This window comes from Nicotiana tomentosiformis, chromosome 5 (assembly GCF_000390325.3).
Source record: "Nicotiana tomentosiformis chromosome 5, ASM39032v3, whole genome shotgun sequence".
In the NCBI taxonomy this organism is placed as follows: domain Eukaryota; kingdom Viridiplantae; phylum Streptophyta; class Magnoliopsida; order Solanales; family Solanaceae; genus Nicotiana; species Nicotiana tomentosiformis.
The window spans coordinates 88,498,276-88,519,937 of record NC_090816.1 but is presented as its reverse complement, the minus strand read 5'-3'; the positions used below and the strand labels follow the sequence as shown (position 1 = coordinate 88,519,937).

The 21,662-nt window shown below is 41.9% G+C and overlaps 1 protein-coding gene across 1 annotated transcript; it reads right to left on the bottom strand.

Annotated features, from left to right (window-relative positions):
• Positions 1-9,747: 9,747 nt before the first annotated feature.
• LOC138892744 (uncharacterized) lies at positions 9,748-10,173 on the bottom strand. Its single transcript, XM_070176480.1, has one exon. The coding sequence runs from the start codon at positions 10,171-10,173 to the stop codon at positions 9,748-9,750; it is 426 nt and encodes a 141-aa protein (XP_070032581.1).
• Positions 10,174-21,662: the final 11,489 nt, after the last annotated feature.

Below are 21,662 nucleotides of genomic sequence, written 5' to 3'. Positions count from 1 at the left end.
TTAATGCGTTGGAAACTAGACTCATAGATCTTCAATTTGATAGGTAGATCACCCCATAATTCCAAGCACATTGGGAGAAAAATGCAGTAACATTTGACCTAAAGTTTAAGTAAAATTATAAACCTAAGTTGCGACAACTTTTATCAACTTTTGTTTCATAACTCGCTTGACTTCAAGACTTATGATGCGGATATTATATGATTCAAATACATTAAAACAAGACCTCTTGGGACAGTTAATCACCTCTAGTGTTACCCGAAAATACGGGTTACAACATCCTTGATTCGTTTAACTTCTAATATTTGTTAACCACTCTTATACACCCTTGTATCGTTTAAGACCAATAGGATTAACTTCTTATCATCTCAAAGATAATCTCTTCTTGGATTTACATCGACTAACTTACGACGTGATCTATGGTATGCGAATTTGGGTTGTAACACCCTCTCCCCCTTAGGAACATTCGTCCTCGAATGTAAGGGTTTATGGGGTGTCTAACTCATCGTGGATTCCGACGGAGATTTCCGGCTGAGTTTCCCCCATAAAATGGACACTAGCCAAACTTGCAAGCAGTTAAACCCAACCTATGGCCTTACAAGACTATACAAAGCATTATGGATATGTACATTATCTGCATATCACCATTTTGTATTAAAAAAGAGTATTCACAAGCTATTGCTTATCTCATAGAGCCGTTTCACCTTATAATGCGTCCTTCTTTCCCCCGACATCCTCGTTATCTTCACTCTGGAATAGGTAAGGGTATTTAGACTTCATCTCCTCTTCTGCTTCCCATGTCATTTCTTCTATATTCTTGTTCCTCCATAATACTTTCACGGAAGCTACATCCTTTGTTCTCAGCTTGCGGACTTGTCGATCTAATATAGCCACTGGCACTTCATCATATGATAGATCCTTTGTAACTTGTACATCTTTGATAGGGACGACCCGAGAAGGGTCTCCAATACATTTCCTCAACATAGATACATGGAATACCGGGTGGACAAATTCCAATTCAGATGGCAATTCTAACTCGTAAGCAACCTGTCCAATTCGTCGAAGAATTTTGTACGGCCCAATATACCGCGGACTCAACTTACCCTTCTTCCCAAAACGCATAACACCCTTCATCGGCGAGATCTTCAGGAAAACCCAATCACCAACCTCAAATTCCAGATCACGACGTCGGACGTCGGAATAAGACTTTTGCCTACTTTGTGCCATCCTCAGTCGCTCTTGTATCACTTTCACCTTCTCAATGGCTTGGTGAATCAAATCTGGCCCATATAATTCTGTCTCACCGACTTCGAACCATCCAACTGGTGATCTACATCTCCTCCCGTACAGTGCCTCATACGGGGCCATTTTAATACTGGAATGGTAGCTATTATTGTAGGCAAATTCTATAAGTGCCAGATGGTCATCCCAATTCCCCTTGAAATCTAGAACACATGCTCGTAGCATATCTTCAAGCGTCTGGATGGTACGTTCAGCCTGTCCGTCAGTCTGCGGATGGAATGCAGTGCTGAGATTTACTTGTGTGCCTAAACCCTTCTGAAAAGACCTCCAAAAGTTAGCCGTAAATTGAGCTCCTCGGTCTGATATAATAGATACCGGCACACCATGAAGCCTAACAATCTCCTTGATATACAACTTCGCATAATCTTCAGCCGTGTAAGTTGTCTTAACTAGCAGAAAATGGGCAGATTTTGTAAGTCGATCAACTATCACCCAGATGGAGTCAAACTTATGATAAGAGCGAGGTAATCCAATAATGAAGTCCATATTAATCACCTCCCATTTCCAGGTCAGAATCTCTATATTCTGAATCAATCCACTAGGTTTCTGATGCTCGATCTTTACTTGTTGACAATTAGGACACTGGGCTACAAATTCTGCAATAGACTTCTTCATGTTATCCCACCAATATTGCTCCTTAACGTCATGATACATCTTTGTCGAGCCAGGATGGATAGAATATCGGGACTGGTGAATCTCAATCATAATCTTCTCTCGCAACCCTGCCACACTAGGTACACATAATCGGCCCTGGTATCTCAGTGTCCCATCTCCTCCGATCTTGAAAGCTGTAATCTTACACTGCTGAATTCCCTCTCTCAATCTTACTAAGGTAGGATCTTCATATTGCCGTGCTTTTACCTCGGCTACCAAAGATGATTCTGCTGTATTCTGTACAGTAACACCTCCGTCATCAGAGTCCAACAATCTGATTCTCATATTGGCCAGCTGGTGAAGCTCTTTGGTCAACCCTTGTCTACCTGCCTCAATATGTATTAAGCTTCCCATTGACTTACGGCTGAGAGCATCTGCCACAACATTAGCTTTACCGGGATGGTACAATATCTCGACATCGTAGTCTTTCAGTAATTCAAGCCACCTACGCTGCCTCAAATTCAACTCCTTCTGCTTGAAGATGTATTGTAAACTCTTGTGATCTGTGTAGATGTCAACATGGACGCCGTATAAGTAGTGCCGCCATATCTTCAAAGCATATATTACTGCAGCCAATTCCAAATCATGAGTCGGGTAATTCTTTTCATGCTTCTTCAATTGTCTTGATGCATAAGCAATCACCTTCCCACGTTGCATCAATACGCACCCCAAACCTATACCTGAGGCATCACAATATACCACATAACCTTCTGTTCCTTCTGGGAGAGTGAGCACTGGCACGGATGTCAATCGATTCTTTAGCTCCTGAAAACTATGTTCACAAGCATCAGACCACTGGAACTTGGTAGCTTTCTGTGTTAACTTAGTCAATGGTGCTGATATAGAGGAAAACCCTTCTACAAACCGCCTATAATATCCTGCTAGCCCCAGGAAGCTGCGGACTTCTGACGGTGTTGTAGGTCTCGGCCAATTCTTCACTGCATCGATCTTCTGAGTGTCGACACTAATACCCGCATCAGATATCACATGGCCAAGGAATGCTACTGAGTTCAGCCAGAATTCACATTTAGAGAGCTTAGCATATAACTTATGATCCTGAAGGGTCTGTAATACTATCCGCAAGTGGCCCGCATGTTCCGCCTCCAAACGAGAATACACCAGAATGTCATCAATGAATACGATCACGAACACATCAAGATAGGGCCTGAATACACTATTCATGAGATCCATAAAAGCTGCTGGGGCATTTGTTAGCCCGAACGACATCACCAAGAACTCAAAATGCCCATATCTTGTCCGGAAGGCCGTCTTTGGAATATCCTTCTCCTTAACCCTCACCTGATGATACCCTGAACGCAAGTCAATCTTGGAGAAATACTTGGCACCCTGGAGTTGGTCAAACAGGTCATCAATTCTTGGAAGTGGATACTTGTTCTTTATTGTAAACTTATTCAACTGTCGATAATCGATACACATCCTTAACGACCCATCTTTCTTCCGCACGAACAAGACTGGCGCACCCCAAGGTGAAGTGCTAGGCCTAATGAAACCCTTATCCAGCAAGTCCTTCAACTGTGCCTTCAACTCTCGCAACTCTGCCGGGGCCATCCTATATGGAGGGATAGAGATCGGTTGAGTGTCAGGCAATGCATCAATGCTAAACTCAATCTCCCTTTCAGGAGGAAGGCCTGGGAGTTCATCTGGGAAAACATCTGGAAATTCATTGACCACGGGGATTAATTGTAGAGTAGGCGGCTTCGCCTCCGCATCCCTAACGCGAACAAGATGATAAATGTAACCTTTTGAGATCATCTTCCTTGCCTTAAGATAGGAAATAAACCTACCTTTCGGCGTAGCAATGTTCCCCTTCCATTCAATGGTGGGTTCACAAGGAAACTAAAACCTAACCATCTTCGTATGACAGTCAACACTTGCATAGCATGAGGCCAACCAGTCCATTCCCATTATCACATCGAAATCAACCATTTCTAACTCAAATAAATTTGCCGAGGTTTGACGACTACAAATCATCACAGTGCAACCTTTATAAACCCTTCTAGCAATCACAGAATCTCCTATCGGAGTGGATACCGCAAGTGGTTTACTTATCAATTCAGGTTCAATGCCAAACTTATTAGCCACAAAGGGTGTAACATATGATAAGGTAGATCCTGGATCAATTAGCGCATATACATCATAAGAAAACACAGACAATATACCTGTAACAACATCCGGAGATGACTCGAGATCTTGTCGACCTATTAGAGCATAGGTTCGATTTTGAGCACCACTCGAACTCGGCACTGAACCTCTACCTCTACCACGACCTGTCGACTGTTGAAAACCTTGTGCTGGAGGTCGAACTGATGAGGAAGAACCAGACACAGATCCAGTCGGTTGAGCCATACCACCACCTCCTCTGTTAGGACAATCCCGCATCATATGGCCATGCTGTCCGCAAGAATAGCACGCATCGGAACCTCGACGGCACAGTCCAAAGTGGGCCTTGCCGCACTGATCACAACGAGGTGTTGGGGGTCTCGTCTGACTAGTATCTCTATGAAATTGTGAGCCTGATGCCCTCGAACTCTGACCTGAACCAGAATAGGTAAATCGATCATACCGAGGCCTCTGAAACTGTGGAGGAGCACTAGCTACAGGTGGTGCCGAACTCCTCGAAAGATTGGGGCCTGATACTGCCTCTGAACTCATCAGAATACCATGCAAATCTTGCCCTCTTATGCTGGCCCCTATCCTGCTCCCTATCTGCCCTTTGCTGGCGCTTACGATCCTCTAGGGTCTGGGCATAAGCCTGAATACGGGAAATATCCATGCCCTCTACCAAGGAGGCTGTTGTGCACTCATTTATCAGATGTGGTCCCAACCCGTTCACGAACAGATGCACCCTATCACTCATCTCTGACACCATATGGGGAGCATACCTTGCTAAAGAATCAAACTGTATACTATACTCTCGTACACTCATATTACCCTGTCGAAGGTTCAAGAACTTATCAGCTCTAGCTCGTCGTATCTCAACTGGCAAGTAGTGACGAAGAAAGGCCTCAGAAAATTCCTTCCACACGGCTGGAGGAGCGTTCGGACCCCTAGATCTCTCCCAACTATCATACCAGAAAACCGCTAAATCCCGTAACCGATAAGAAGCCAACTCTACTGCCTCCGTATCACTAGCATGCATAACCCGCAATGTACGATGAATCTGATCAATAAATATTTGTGGGTCCTCCTTGGGGTCTGATCCGGTAAACACTGGAGGGTCTAGATTAATAAAATCACGAACTCTCGCACTAACCGGTTTATCAGCAGCACCGGTATTCTGCCTCTGAGCCTGAGCAGCTACCAAGCTAGTCAACAATTGCACCGCACTGCGCATATCATGGTCTGTAGTGCCAGACGGAGGAACTGGATGTACTGGGTGCCTCCTAATATCCTCGGGAGGAGACAGAGAGGTATGAGACGGCATCTCACTCTGAGCCTCACTTTGGCCTGCTCTGGCTGGAGGCACCTGAATGTTACCCTCTCCCACAGCTGTATCAAGCCGTTTACTAATCACTTGCTTCCTAGTCGAAGGCATCGCTGAAAGAAAACAAGGTGAATATTAGATATGAACACTTACTACTCAACTCTACGCACGATCTAGATTCAGGAAGAAGGTAACAACCCTAGATGTCACGTAGCCTCCTGATTATAAATGTGGCGCGCTACACATCCATAATCAAAACTCTACTAGACACGGCTCATAGACAACCCCTAGGACAGACTTGCTCTGATACCAAGTTTGTCACGACCCAACTGGAGGGTCATGACTAGCACCCGGGCCATACTTGCCGAGCACTAACGTACATTTTATCTAACCTTCCTTATTATCTTTAAGGGCCGACAAGATCAATATAAATAGTAGACATGGATCATGAACATCCAACAATGAAAGATAATGTCATGAACATACATAACATGGGACGACAAGACTGTCAAGAAACTATATATAAGGTACGAGCTATCATGATGCCATGAAAGACTATACAACAAAAATCAGCCGAAAAGGCATTCTAAACCATACATAAGTCGACACCTGTCTATGAGCCTCTAAAAGAACATAAGTGCTACAACATTGCCGGAACAGGGCCCCGACATACCCATAAGGTCTATAACAAAAATGCATACCAAGACCACGGCAAGTCCGGAGAAGGGATCTCGCCAATAACCGCTGAACTGGACAGCCTACTGTGGTGGGGGAGCTACGTCTACCTGTCTATCAGGACCTGCAGCACGACATGCAGCATCCACAAATAAAAAGGACGTCAGTACGAATAAAGTACTGAGTATGTGAGGCAAGAAAGCATAAGTAAGAACAGTAATGTAAACATGGATAGAGAATATACAACCTGTGACATCTGGGTACCTCTGAGGGCTACTGACATGAAATACATGATACATACATATATATACATAAACTTTTAAAACATACGCCTTTGTGGGCATCACCATCATCATATCGTACCCGGCCATAATAGGCTCGGTAAAACGTACCCGGCCATCATAGGGCTCGGTAGAATCGTACCCGGCCACGTGGAGCTCGGTAAAACCCAACTGATCAGTGGTTGCACAATAGGTGCCATACCCGGCCAACTATAGCGTGGCTCGGTAGAGTAAAATAGATACATATATATGATGCATGCTGGACTCATTGGAATCACATTTTGAACCTTTCGGAGTGACGTAAGGTTGGTATCCTTCGTACACGTTATTAGGATTAACTCTTCATCAAGAAACTTATAAGAATCAGGAACTACCAACAACATTGATAATATAAGAATAAGAGAAGTAACATCAATACCAATCGTTTCATAAGAAGGGCAGCAATGTAAGTACTGCTAGCTTCTAAGAGTAGAGTATCTTTGGGAGCTCGTTCATTACATTATGTACAATCGGAGTCGTGCAAAAGAATGAAGGGGATAGACTCACATACCTTGTATATACTGCCCAACCTCAAGCTATGCAAATATCACGACTCCTTAGTCTACAATAAGACAAATGACACTATCATTATCGTTTAAGCGTCGTAACTATTATGTATCGACCACAACCTATTTTACGATGAAACGGACAGCACCTCCCCTATTTATATGACTTCCCACAAGTCAATACAATCACCAAACAGCCCAAACAACATCATTAATAATCATATTGAGCCTCCAAAACAGTCCACCAACCAACAACATTACTACCAAGCTTTTCGATATATATTTCACAAGTTCTAGCTTCAACGACTTAGCTGCAACTTGGATAATCTTAAATATATATAGAGTAAGAGGTTCCTTACCTTTAAACAGAAAGAACAACTCCAATTTGACCTTAATTTTCCACGAAATATCCCTTCAATTCTGCCACAAGAACAAGGAAGCGAAACTAGCAATTAATTCGGGTTTTTCGGCACTAGAATTACTTTAGAAGACTTGAAATTACCTAGGGTTGATATTAAAAACTTGAAGGTGTATTTACAGGACATAAAACACTTAAAACAACCTCCCACACGAGCTGGAACAACACAAAAATCAGCAACAACAAGAAGAACAAGAAACTTACTAGCGCCACGGGATTCCCGACATTTGATTTGTGTTGTTTGCCCTTTGTTTGGGTCTTGGATCATGAGAGAACCTTGAGAGACTGTTTTTAGGGTTATAAGGTCTGAATATACTGAAAACTAATGACTTAAAACGGGGTTGAGGTATCTTATATATGTCCATATGTCTTAAACCGCCTTTGTGGGCCCCATAGAGAGCAGCTTGGCGCACTCTCGCGAAAATGCGAATATCTCTCTATTCCGAGATCGTATCAACGAACGGTTTAATGCGTTGGAAACTAGACTCATAGATCTTCAATTTGATAGGTAGATCACCCCATAATTCCAAGCACATTGGGAGAAAAATGCAGTAACATTTGACCTAAAGTTTAAGTAAAATTATAAACCTAAGTTGCGACAACTTTTATCAACTTTTGTTTCATAACTCGCTTGACTTCAAGACTTATGATGCGGATATTATATGATTCAAATACATTAAAACAAGACCTCTTGGGACAGTTAATCACCTCTAGTGTTACCCGAAAATACGGGTTACAACATCTTTGATTCGTTTAACTTTTAATATTTGTTAACCACTCTTATACACCCTTGTATCGTTTAAGACCAATAGGATTAACTTCTTATCATCTCAAAGATAATCTCTTCTTGGATTTACATCGACTAACTTACGACGTGATCTATGGTATGCGAATTTGGGTTGTAACAGCGTCTCTGCTTGTTAGGAGAGCTTTGCACTAAAAATGTAGAATAATCTCCGCTTGGGAGTGATTGAATTAGACCGTAATCATGACTGAAGCTGCATGAAAAAAATGTCAAAACATTCAAGATAATAGTAAAAGAAAGAAAAAGCATGCCCAAGAGATACTCTTGACTGCGCAGCTAAGTTGCGGCCATTGATTGGCAGAACGTCGGTGACGAGGTTTGTGGCTGTCTATTCTGGCTTCCGTTGCGATAGAGTGGCGGTGCGGATTGTTCCGTTGGCAAACTGAACAATTTTCTATATACAAGGCTTCGATTGGTAAAACTGACGTTTGATTTGTACAGGGCTCTCCAATCGATTAAGTTGACGGTTTGCTATATACAAGACTTCAACTGGTGAAGCCGACGGCTCGTTTGTACAAGGTGCTCCGATTGGTTGAGCAGGTATTTTGCTATATACAAGGCGTTAACTGGGTGAAGCCCGTAGTTTGTTTTGTACAAGGTGCTCCGACGGGTTGAGAAGACAGTTTTCTATATACAGTTCCTTTTCCATATCTGCGGTCAAACTCTGAGGTACCTGCAAAGGATTCAAGGATTAGATTTAGCTGTGCCAGAAAAATTCAAGTAATGGAGTAAAGGGAAATAATCCTGGGAAGGTGACAGATTCGTCATCTGCCCAGTGTGGTCTAAATGCTTCCTTGCTTCTTGTTGACCCTGCGCTCAAAGAAAAATTCTTAGTGGTAGCGGGGAAGTTGGTTTGTGTCGACCACAGTGTTGGTTTGCCCCGACCTTTGATATGGTTATGCCACGAAGTTCGGTAGGTGGAACAAATTACTGTATGTTTAAAAAAGGTTTTTTGAAAAACTTTATTTTCAGACAAATGCCGTCGTTTCAGATTATGACATGTTACGAAAAGTTCTCCACATGCAAGAGACTCTTCTTGAAAACTCTATCCCGTTGATGTCGATCTTTCGCGATGCTTGACAATTCAGATGCTTTCCATTGCGACTGCGTTCTAGTTCAACTAATGCATTACAAAGGTTTTTCTTAAGATTATAACCGAACCCTTTCAGGTTGCCTACGTATCCAAAATGGAATCAGGTCTGAACGTAGTTCGTGGATGATGACAAAATGTGATGAAGATGACCGAGCCTGACTCAGGCAGCCTACGTATCCAAATGGAATCAGGTCAAGATGTAGTTCAATTACATTTGATACCAAAATGATGAGATTAAGAATGAAATGGCCGAGTCTGACTCAGACTACCTGCATATCCAAATGGAATTAGGCCAGAACGTAGTTTAATTAAAAAGATGACTGAATCAGATGAGGATTGCCTATGTATTCCGTTTTGAGGAAATCAAGTCGGCGTAGTTCTAGAGCAACATACAAAAGTGATATTTGCCTTTTCTATTACAAAAGAAATGAGGGAGAGAAACAGAACCCTACATGGGTTGCCTACGTATCCCTCCGTTGGAAGTCAGGTTGAACGCAATTTTGTTACAACAAAAACCAAACTCTATTTGTCTTCAAACATAGTATCTCTTGATTGCGTCTAAGTTGATGGGCTTTCTGTTGATTCTTACATCCGTTTCTTCCAAAATTAGATCTCCACCCGACAACACTCGGTGAACCACGTAAGGACCTTTCCAGTTTGGTGCGAACTTTCCTTTGGCTTCCTCTTGGTGGGGAAAGATTTTCTTCAAGAACAACAACCCAGGTGTGAACTGGCGAGGCTTCACCCTCTTGTTAAATGCACTGGCCATCCTGTTCTGATATAGCTGACCATGGCATACCGCATCTATTCTTTTTTTATTGATGAGCATGAGTTGCTCTTGTCTGACCCGTATCCACTCTGTATCGTCCAACATGGCCTCTTGAATGACCCTTAAAGATGGTATCTCGACCCATGCGGGTATCACAGCTTTAGTGCCGTATACTAACATGTACGACATTGCCCCATTGGATGTTCTCATGGTGGTTCAGTAACCCAATAAGGCGAAGGATAGTTTTTCGTGCCATTGCCTGTGATTATCCATTATTTTTTGTAGAATCCTCTTGATATTCTTGTTGGCTACCTCCACTGCCTCATTCATTTGTGGTCTGTAGGCTGTGGAGTTATGGTGGAAGATTTTGAACTTCTCGCAGATTTCTCTCATGAGGTCGCTGTTGAGGTTAGTGACATTGTCAGTGATGATTGACTCAGTTATCCCAAATCTGCAGATGATGTTGTTTCGGACGAAATCTGCCACTACCTTCTTTGTGACGGCCTTGTAGGTGGATGCTTCGACCCATTTAGTAAAGTAGTCGATATCTACCAAGATGAAGTGATGCCCATTTGATGCGGCGAGCTCTATGGTTCCAATCACATCCATGCCCCAAGCGGTGAACGATCAGGGTGAACCCATCACATTCAACGCATTCGGCGGAACCCCGATGAAATTCCCATGAATTTGGCACTGGTGACACTTTTGCACGTAGCGGATACTATCACCTTCCTTAGTCATCCAAAAGTATCCATCTCTTAAACTCTTATTGGCTAATGTGAACCCATTCATGTGGGGTCTACACGTTCCTGCATGTATTTCTTCCAATAACCTGGTTGCCTCAGCAGCATCTACACAACTCAACAAACCTAAATCTGGGGTCCTATTGTACATGACTTCCCCGTTGAGGAAATATTGGTTTTCCCACCTCCTGAGGGCTCGCTTTTGACTATTAGTTGCATTCTATGGGTATTCTCTAGTTACAAGGAATTTCCTGATGTCGTGATACCATGGTTTACCATCTGGCTCTTTATCCACATGGAAGCAATAGGCATGTTGATCCCTGATCTCTACCTCGATAAGGTCGATGTAGTTCTTGTCTGGATGCTGAATCATGGATGATAGAGTTGCAACGACGTCAACAAACTCGTTCTGAATACTGGGGACGTGCTTGAACTCAATCTTTGTGAACTTCTTGCATAGCTCTTGACCAAAAGTTCTTTGATGCTCATGTCGACTGCCATTCTGATCCCAAGGATTCACGCTTCGTATTCAACTATATTATTAGTACAATGGAATCTTATCTTTGCCGACACTAGATAGTGCTATCCAAATTCAAAAATTAGTACTGCCCCAATTCCGACTCCTTTAAAGTTTATTGCTCCATCGAAAAACATTCTTCATCCAGCGTATGATTCTGCAATATCTTCTCTAGCAAATAATACTTCTTCATCAGGAAAATACGTACTGAGTGGCTCGTAATCCCTGTCCACCGAATTCTCTATGAGGTGGTCAGCTAAAGCTTGCCCCTTGATAGCCTTCTGAGTTATGTACACAATGTCAAATTCGTTGAGGAGAATTTGCCATTTAGCTAGTTTTTCGATCGGCATCGGCTTCTGGAAGATGTATTTGAGCGGGTCAAGCCGAGATATCAGATGCGTAGCGTATGCTGACATGTAATGCATTAGTTTCCGGGCGATCCAAGTCAAAGAACAACAAGCGCGTTCTATCAAAGTATATTTGGCCTCGCATGGTGCGGACTTCTTACTTAAGTAGCAGATGGCCTGCTCCTTTCTCCCAGTTTTGTCATGCTGTCCCAACACACATCCGGAGGCGTTATCCAAGACTGATAGATATAGTAACAATGGCTTCCCGGTATCGTGGGGAACCATCACTGGCGGATTTGAAAGATACTCCTTGATTCTGTCGAAAGCTCTCTAGCACTCTTCTATCCATTTTGTGGCAGCATCTTTCATAAGCAACATGAAAATAGGTTCACAGATTACTGTGGACTGGGCTATGAAATGACTGATGTAATTTAGTCTACCCAAGAATCTCATCACGTCTTTATTTTTCTTGGGTGGTGGAAATTCCTGAATGGCCTTGTTTTTTAATGGTTCCAGTTCTATCCCTTTCCTGCTTACAATGAAGCCCAACAGTTTTCCAACAGGGACTCCGAACCCGCATTTTGCCGGATTCAATTTCAAATTGTACCTTCGCAGGCGCTCGAAAAATTTTCTCAAATTGTCCAAGTGCTCCGAACTCTTTCGAGACTTGATGATGGTGTCATCCACATACACTTAGATCTCCTTATAAATCATGTCGTGAAAAAGAGTCATTATGGCCCTCATGTATTTTGCACCGGCGTTCATGAGACTAAATGATATGACTCTATAGTAGCAAACTCCCCAAGGTGTGGTAAAGGCTGTCTTTTCTACATCTTCCTTGTGCATCAGGATTTGGTGGTACCCAGCAAAAAAATCCACAAACGACTGCAGTTCATGCTTCATGCAGTTGTCGATGATGATGTGGATATTTGGTAGAGGGAAGCTATCCTTTGGACTAACTTTGTTGAGATCTAGGTATTCCACACATATCCTAATCTTTCCATCTTTCTTGGGTACTGGACGATATTTCCAACTAGCTGGAATAATTGGTGACCCTAACCACATTCGTCTCTATCTGCTTGGTCACTTCCTCATTTATCCTCAAACTTAAATCAGGTTTGAATTTTCTAGGTTTCTATTTGACCGGCATTCTAGTAGGATTGGTGGATAGTCGAAGCGAGACAATGTCAGTACTTAATCCCGACATGTCATCATATGACCACACAAACACATCGATGTATTGTCGGAGGAGCTCAACCAGTTTTTCCTTCTGCTCGGCTTCTAGATGAATGCTGGTTCTGGTTTCTTTCACGTCTTCTTCATTTATGAGGTTGATCACTTCCATTTCTTCGAGGTTGGGATTTTTTTTTAACTCTCCAGCTGTTCGATCTCTTGTGGGATATTTTATGGCATCATACTCTCATCATACTCCTCGTAATCTAGGTCATTTCGCTTGACGGTTTCATTATATGTCACAATCACGGAATGCGGTTTTTTAACATTTTTATTACTAAAAAGAAAAACTAAGTATAAATGAAGCGGTAAATAAAGTTGCAATATTTTTAAAAAAATGATTCTTTTAATTTCATCAAAAGAGGAACGTCTGAGCGTTCGCAAGAGGCAAATGACAAAAAGGTACAGACACGGTGCATGCCTTAATTGACCGTGTGCTTTTCAAAAAAGAAAACTTTTATAGTTCCACACTACTAAGACTCTCGGCGAACCAAAGATGGACTGGCGGTCCATTTCCACAGCTCTTCCCTTAGTTCAGCATTCCTAATGGTCAGTGTCTTGATGTTAGTCCCATCACAACACTCTTCAATCATATTCATGAACATCATTCCCATTCCATCGAGGATATCATCTTCTGGTACTGAAGTTTGGCCCGTACTTGAAATATGCTCTAGCAAAAAAACCCTTTTCTCGGAGCTACCGGTATGAGCTTTCCCCACTAGAGGCTGATATCTGATGCCGGCCCTTCCTTTCTGCCCATTAACTTCTATTGGCTCTGTGATCACGTCCGACCTGACTCCTAACCCTGTTCCTGGTTTGTATCCATATTTCATAATCTCCCTCATAGCCATATTGGATCTATACGGCAACTTCATTCCCAAGTTTTGTTCAGTCTCTTCCATTTCAGTGGTCTGTATGATTTCCACTGCATGGAAAGCAACTTCATCTAGCCCTTCAATGAATGGAACAACATGCTCCAAATAAGCGGAGTGACCCCACTCTCCATGGACCACAATCTCCTGACATCCCCACTCAAATTTCATGCATTGGTGTATAGTGGATAGGACGGCCCCGACCATGTGTATCCAGGGCCTTCCCATCAGCAAGTTGTATGAAGAAGAAATATCCTATACTTGAAATAATATGGGAAATTTGACCGGCCCGATCTGCAAAGCCAAATAAATTTCTCTGATAACATCCTTTTGCGAACCATCAAAAGACCTTACCCTCACATGTATTTCCTTAACTTCCCCCAAATGGATTCCCAACTCCCACAAGGTAGATATCGAACAAATGTTGACTCCTGATTCTCCATCAACCAGCACTAGGGACACTACTTTGTCCCCGCATTTAACAGTGATATGAAGAGCTTTGTTGTGACTTATGCCTTTGACCAGAAGTTTGTCTCTTCTGAAAGTGATCATATTTGCTTCAACCATTTTCCCGATTGTCGCGGCCAGCGCCTCACTAGTGGTGTTGATTGGTACACTTACCCCTCTTAGTACTTTAAACAGGGCATCCTTATGACTGTTGGAGCTCATCAGCAAGTCCATGATTGATATCTGTCCTGGAGTTTTCTTCAGCTGCTCCTCCACGGAGTACTCTTTGGTAGACATTCTCTTCAAGAATTTGGCAGCTTCTGGGTCTGTTATGTTCCTTCTTTTAATCTGCTCTCTTCCGAAGTTCCCTCTATTAGCATCTTCAGGAGCGTAGCATCTCCCAGACCTAGTCATACCATGGGTTATGACAGAGTCTGTCATCTTGGCCTTCCCCTTCTGCTGGTACGTCCATGGGATAATTTTGTATTCCCGACTCTCTTCATCCCCTGTAGCAACGGCAGGTTGTCGCTGTTAAGTCTGAATTATCATCGTACATATCACTTGTACTATAATAATTTAAGTCCTTTGAGGTGGGATCCTTGCGGCCTCTGCATTTCCTATTGTGACAATCGTTCCCTTCAGATCATGTTCTTCATCTAATGTGATCATGTTGACCCCCTAGTTTCGGTGATCTGGCAACGGGTTGCGATTCACATTGGGTGGTGCCATAGTGCACTGAATGGCTACGCTCTTTATTAGTGTTTTAATCTTATTTTTCAGCTTAAAACAATCTTCAGTATCATGTCCAGGCACATTGAAATGGTACACACACCTTTTAGTTGCATCAAAATACTTGGAAGGATTCTCAGAAACCCTTCCTTCCACTAGATGTATCAATCCTTCTTTTCACAATCTCTCGAACAACTGGTCCAGAGGCTGAACAATCAGGGTATAATTTCTGGGACCCCTCTTTTCAAAATTGGGATGAGGGCGTGATGCATAAGTGGGTCAGTTTTGGTGGGTAGTGGTTTGGACAGGGGCATATGGTCGTTGTGGGTTCGGGTTATTGTGGGCTCCAGGATGGTTGTATTGGGGTTGAGGGTGGTAATATGGATGGGTGTTATAGACTGGAGTAAGCGGGTGGTGGTGAATGGTTGTTTGGGGAATAAGAAGTGTTTACGTGATGTGGGTTGGGTTGAGAGTAAAGGACGATTGGTGAGACCTCCTGTTTCTTCTTCTTTCCGCTACCGATTGACCCTGATTGGATTTCCTTGCTGGCTACTTGCAGTGCTGCCATAGATTGTACTTTACCAAATTTTATACCTTCTTCTAAGAAATCTCCCATCTTGACCAGCTCGGGGTATTTTTGTCCCACCATTCCCATCATTTTTTTGAAGTATATCCCTTCCTGGGCTTTGATGAAATACTTGGTTAATTCACTGTCGTTCAGCAGAGGTTGCGCCCTAGAGGCCTCTGACCTCCCCCGACGTGCATATTCTTGGAATGACTCGGATGGCTTTTTCTGTAGGTTTACTAGTGCGAACCTATCAGGAATGATCTCTGTGTTGAATCAAAAGCGATTCATGAAGTCCTCCGCCATATCTTGCCAGGTTCTCTAGTTTTGCGGATGCTGTCGATTATACTAGGTCAGTGCTTCTCCCATCAGGCTCCTTATAAATAGCTTCATTCTTAGCTTCTCGTTCCTTCCCACTTCATCTAACTTGTCAAAATATGACCTCAAATGCACATGGGGATCACCCGTCCGATCGAAGATATCGAGCTTCGGAGGCTTATACGCTGCTGGTATATCCACATTCAGATAGATACACAGATCCTTGTTGTCCAAACTTTCACTTCCTCGGGCGACTTGGAGGTTCTTCATTTGTTTTCTCAAGATTTGAAGCTGCTTAGATACTGACCTCTCTTCCTTACTCCTAGCTTCCCTCTCCATCCTGACATATCGGTCAATCTCATAAGGCACCTTGACCGTGATAGGCGCTATAAAGGTAAGTTCAGAAATGGCATATACATGAGGAACATATCGCTCATGGGCGGCGGTATGTGCCATAGGTATGTGTTGATTTGGATGAGTGGTAAAAGTGACTCCATCATGAGGAGGGGTGTGAGTTGCGTTGGTTTTGGTAGGCGATTTTGTGGTGTTTGAACGTATTGTGTTATGTAGGGAGTGTGGATAGGGGGATTTGGTGGGTTTGCGGGGGTTACTAGAGGTATGACTTGAGTGGTGGGGACTGAAGCTGGGATGTTGTTGTTTTGGCGCGATGTGGAAGGAAAATTGTCGGGAATTGAATCCAAAGAAGGAAAGCGAGGTGGTTGAGGAAGCGTTGTCACAGCCAGGTGTTCTAGTTTCCTGATATGCTGTACTTCCTCCCTTAAGGACTCCATCTCTTGGGCCATCTTGGCCACGTGATCATTATTCCTGGTATCGTCCTTCTCCCTTGATCGCTCCGGGCTATCGGCTATGACCAAAGTATGTTCAGTCAGTTTTTTGTAGCTGACATCTTTCCCTTTGATCTTAGATTGTACAGTGGTTCCGCCAGTTTCGGTTCGACACAAACCAACTTTCTTTTGAGGAGAAATAATAAAGTAAAAAACAAGAAGAAAAAAAAGAAAGGAACATGAGTCAGTCTCTTCATTTATACAAGAAGGAAATCACACAGAGCAACTAATTCACGCATTAAGACTAGCGTGTTTTCCAAGATTTCGTGGGACCTCTCATTGCCGTAGGTAGGCTTAAATTGTAGATGTTTGACAAACAATTAGACTTGACTCATTTAGATACGAAGCAAGTTTGTTTTCATTGATAATTTTGGACTGAGATAAGTGGGAACAAAGATTACATCACCGTTTCTAGAACTACATGGGCTTAAACAACTTGCACTTTAGGAAAGTAAAAAACAACTGGGGATAAGGGTACAAAGTGGGAAAGAAGGGGAAGTCAACCAACATCAAGTACCCATCTCGGAATCATTTCCCATCTCATCTTCTTCTGGTTCTTCCTTCGGGTCTTCTTCAAACTCCTTCTCATCATCGTTGAACTTAGACCTTCCTCTGGATCTTCTTCCGGCCCTGTCCCAGATTCTATCTGGATGCACTCCACTAGTTAATACACTTCTAATATTCAAGTGAGTCTCTCGAATTCACTCAATTATTAGTTCAAACGTTTAGTAGAAACTCCTCTCTCGATTAAGTCTCAACCTCACAATGTGAACCAATTTAAGATCGGTGAGGATATGCAAGTGTTCATAGTGGATTGGTCTTTGGGAGAACCTCTTTCGATTATTCTCCTAACTAGGTCTAAACAATAATTCAACTAGCCTCTTCGATTACTAAGAAGAATTAATGAATTCAACCAACAAGATAGTGCAAAGATGTCACAAGTATGCCTCTCTCGATTATATGAACATGTAAAAATAGATGCAACAATTAAAACACCCAAAATGATTCAATGCATAAAAACTAGAGTTAATATCCATAAACAAATATCAATACACCAAATCTATCAACCGCTAAAGAGAACTACTCCATAGATATGGAGTAATTCATCACAAATATAAAGAAAAACATAAAATTATCCAAACTTTTGTCTTGAGTGAGGATTGAATGATGAATCCATTGTGCTTTTGCTTCTTCACCTCCTTAGGTCTTAGATGTGTCAAAAGTCTTAAAAATAGCATTTTTACAAGTATTTATACCAAGTAGGGTCGGGCCCAAATGAAACCACTTTTTCCTACGTGAATTAGGACAATTACTTTGTAAAATTTGTAGAGGCGCGCCACACGGGGTGTTAATGGGAAAGTCCAGAGAGTTAAAATTTGTCATGCAGCTGGAAAATGTACATGCACGCCCCATGCGATGGGTGTGCTATTTTCTCAGAATCCGGATTTTTCTTGACTTTTTGATATCCAGACGTGGTTTTCGACCCCCGAACGCGATTCCAGCTTTATCCCTTGGGCTTTTACTCAGACTTCAAATCTCCAAATCACTTGAATTCATTATGTAACATCTACATAGCTCGGAATCCTCCTACAAGGCATAAAACACATAATTAGTGCAAAACACTATCAATTAAAGCTCAAAACAAGTGAAGTACAATAAATTAGACTGCAATAAGCGACTAAAACACGCGATTATAGCCTACCATCAACACCCCACACTTAAACCATTGCTCGTCCTCGAGCAATCAAACTATACTTTATAAAGACACGACCTTTTTACACAACCCTCCTAACTCATCATACTAAGAATATTTAAAATATATTAAGCACAATAACATAACATCATAGCCTCAAAATTCGACTCAAAAGCACCAAGCATTATTTATAACCCGATCACTTACTCTAACATAGAGGTCAACGACATTATCTTTCCTTCATGAATTAACTACCCTCACCACAATAGAGAGTCGTTCCACACACAATAGAAATTAAGAATAATTAGGAACTCAAGATAGAAAGAATTCACTCATTCTCAGAAACAACATTCATATGCCACAAAAGATGAACCATAGGCTTGCCCGTAGTGTACTACTCTACTAATCGAGCCCATTCAGTCAAGGATCAAGTAGGACTTTAATTGGTTGTAATGTAGGCTGCGAGACGAGTATGATACATTTAGATATAAGAGTGACTACACCTCCCTAAGCACTTTAATACAAATAATTTAACATTTAAAGACCCCACATTTGTGTCAAACCATACTCCACCTTCACATCAATATACATTAACTCCCAACTTTTTTAAGCACAATTACATCAAAAGTTACCACTATCAAAGAATATTTTTGCACAACAATACAACAATTTTTCCTTTTCCTATTCAATTCAAGTGGTTCTTACTTACTTTTGTTTTCAAAACAAGTGCACCTTTCTCCTTAATTCATTAGTTCCACTCAAAAGCCAAACCAACCACCCCACACTTCAACTTTTGCAAAGTTCATATCAAATTCAATTGCTCACGAGAGGTAAATGGGTCAAATATATGGTCAATTCAAACAATTGGGTAAAACCTGTAATGTGGTTGCCAAAGAAACATGATTACAGGCTCAAACGTGTTAACTAAGATACATAACAATTAGGTGGGTAAGAGCATATAACTGGTTCAACAAAGAAATGCCTAAACCACTTCCAAGACTGAACAACGCTACTATTTCTCTTTGCAAACACACGGGGCAAGTTCTAGATATCAAATGCAATATATAGAATACTCAAAAACTCACACACATATGGCACCTAACTCACTCAAGATCAGACTATCAAGACACTCTAGTCAAAGCAGTTAAGCAAAGTTAAAATCATACAATTTAAGGTGCTTATGCAAAAGTCAAAAACTAAGCCTAAGCGTCACAACTAAAGCACTCACTATTATCAAGGCATAATAAAGTCAAGATACATTGCTTCCAATTCAAATCATAACACAAGGTTTTCTACTATTCTATAAAACCAAAAACTAACTACACCCAGTTCAAACAAAACCCTTAGAAAAGAACCGCGACACAAAGAAAAACCAAGGGGAAATATTACACTACCTAACAAAAAAAATATTTTTTGTCTTTTTCTTTCGACTTTAATCCCTCAATAAACCCGTCGAATGATATCCATCATCGGGAAAAGTCAAAAATTTTAAATTTTTATGGTTTTTCTCATTTTTCTATCTCTAACTACTAAAACAACAAAACTAAATTACTAACACAGATACATACAACATACAACATACAACTATCCCCCCACCCAACACTTTAAGTTGTGGCATGTCCCTATGACATAGAATTAAAAAGCATAAGGTATAGGAAACTTCCTTGAATCTCTAGTCAGGGTCTAAGTCAAAGTCGGACTCCATTCTTCATGCCCAAACTAGTGCACACATCCACGTGGACAACTTCTTCTCAACCTTCTTGGGGTACACCCCACACTTGTCTTTCTCAATCACTGGGACCTTCTCTTTTGAACTTTTCACTTTCCACTCTACGCTTGTAGCTGGCTTCTCTATTCTCACCCCATCTCCACATTCATCTCGAAAGTCACCGTCTCCTCACCCACTCTAAGCATGAGCTTTCTATCATGTATGTCTAATATTGCTCTGTCCGTCGCTAAGAATGGTCTTCCTAAGATAAGGGGGACCTCTTTGTTCTCCTCCATCTTCACAACTATGAAATCTACAGGAAATACAAACTTATCGACCCGAACTAAGACATATTCAACTATCCCTTCAGGTATAAAAGTTGTTTGGTTGGCCAGTTGCAAGGATATTGGTGCGGACCTTATCTCTCCAATCTCATTCTCCATGTTCCTATAAATAGACAAAGATATTAAATTTATTGAGACACCAGAATCACATAAAGACTTATCAAAATTAAGAGTGCCTAAAGAGCAAGGTATAGTAAAACTTCCTAGATATCCACACTTTTGTGGGAGTTTGTTTTGCAACATTGTACTGCAATACTCTGTGAGCTTGACCATTGAGGTCTCTTCTATCTTCCTCTTCTTTGTAAGGATCTCCTTCAACGATTTGGCATAAGCTGGCATTTGTCAGAGCACTTCTGTGAATGGCAAGTTTAAATTAACCTGCCTCAGCATCTCTAGAAATTTGGCAAACTTCTTGTCCAACTTTTATCTATATAACTTTTGGGGAAAGGGTAGATCAGGCATGTGCTTGCTTTCTTCAGATTCATCCCTTCTTGAATTCTTTTCCTTCTTCTTTTTCTCAGTTCCCTTCTTGCCTTTCTTCTTCTTATCAAATTTATTTTTCAGCTGCTCCACACTTTCTTTTCCAGGTACCACCTCTTTTTAGTGGGCTCTTTCACTACTTGCCCACTTCTCAAAGTTACAGCATTTACAGTCTCCTTGGGGTTTCTTTCAGTATCAGCTGGCAGAGTACCTAGGATCCTTTCAGACAATATGGTGGCAATTTTTCCCACCTGCTTTTCCAAGTTTTGCAACACTGTGCCAAGTTCTTTGATACATGCACCATGAGCATCTAACCTCTCATCTGTCTTGATAATGAAGGATTTTATTAGATCTTCTAACCTAGGCTGACTTGGCTGTTGAGGATGGAACTGCGTCCTAGGCTGATTTTGGAAGCTTGGGGGCTCCTTGTCCCTGGAATCTGGAGTTGTTTTGTTGCCATGCATTTGCAGTACCCCCAAGTGAACTTCATAAAAAACCGGGGTGCTTCTGACCCATTGCATTGAAGTTATAATTCCCCACATCATTTACTTCCTCAGTTGAGGCTTGGCACTCATGAGTAGGGTGTCCTCTTCCACATATATCACAAGCTGCGTTATTCTCACTTTGTATTGAAGCTAAGGTTAGCTTCCGTATCTCTTTCGCCATGGCATCAAGTTGTACTTGCACAAATGTGTTAGCATCAACCTGGTGAACACCATTCACCCGTCTTCTTTCAGCACTTTCAGAGGGCCACTGATTTGCATCTTCAGACAATTCATCGAGAATAGTGACTATCTCCTCTGGTGTCTTTTTCATCAAAGGGCCTCCAGCTACATT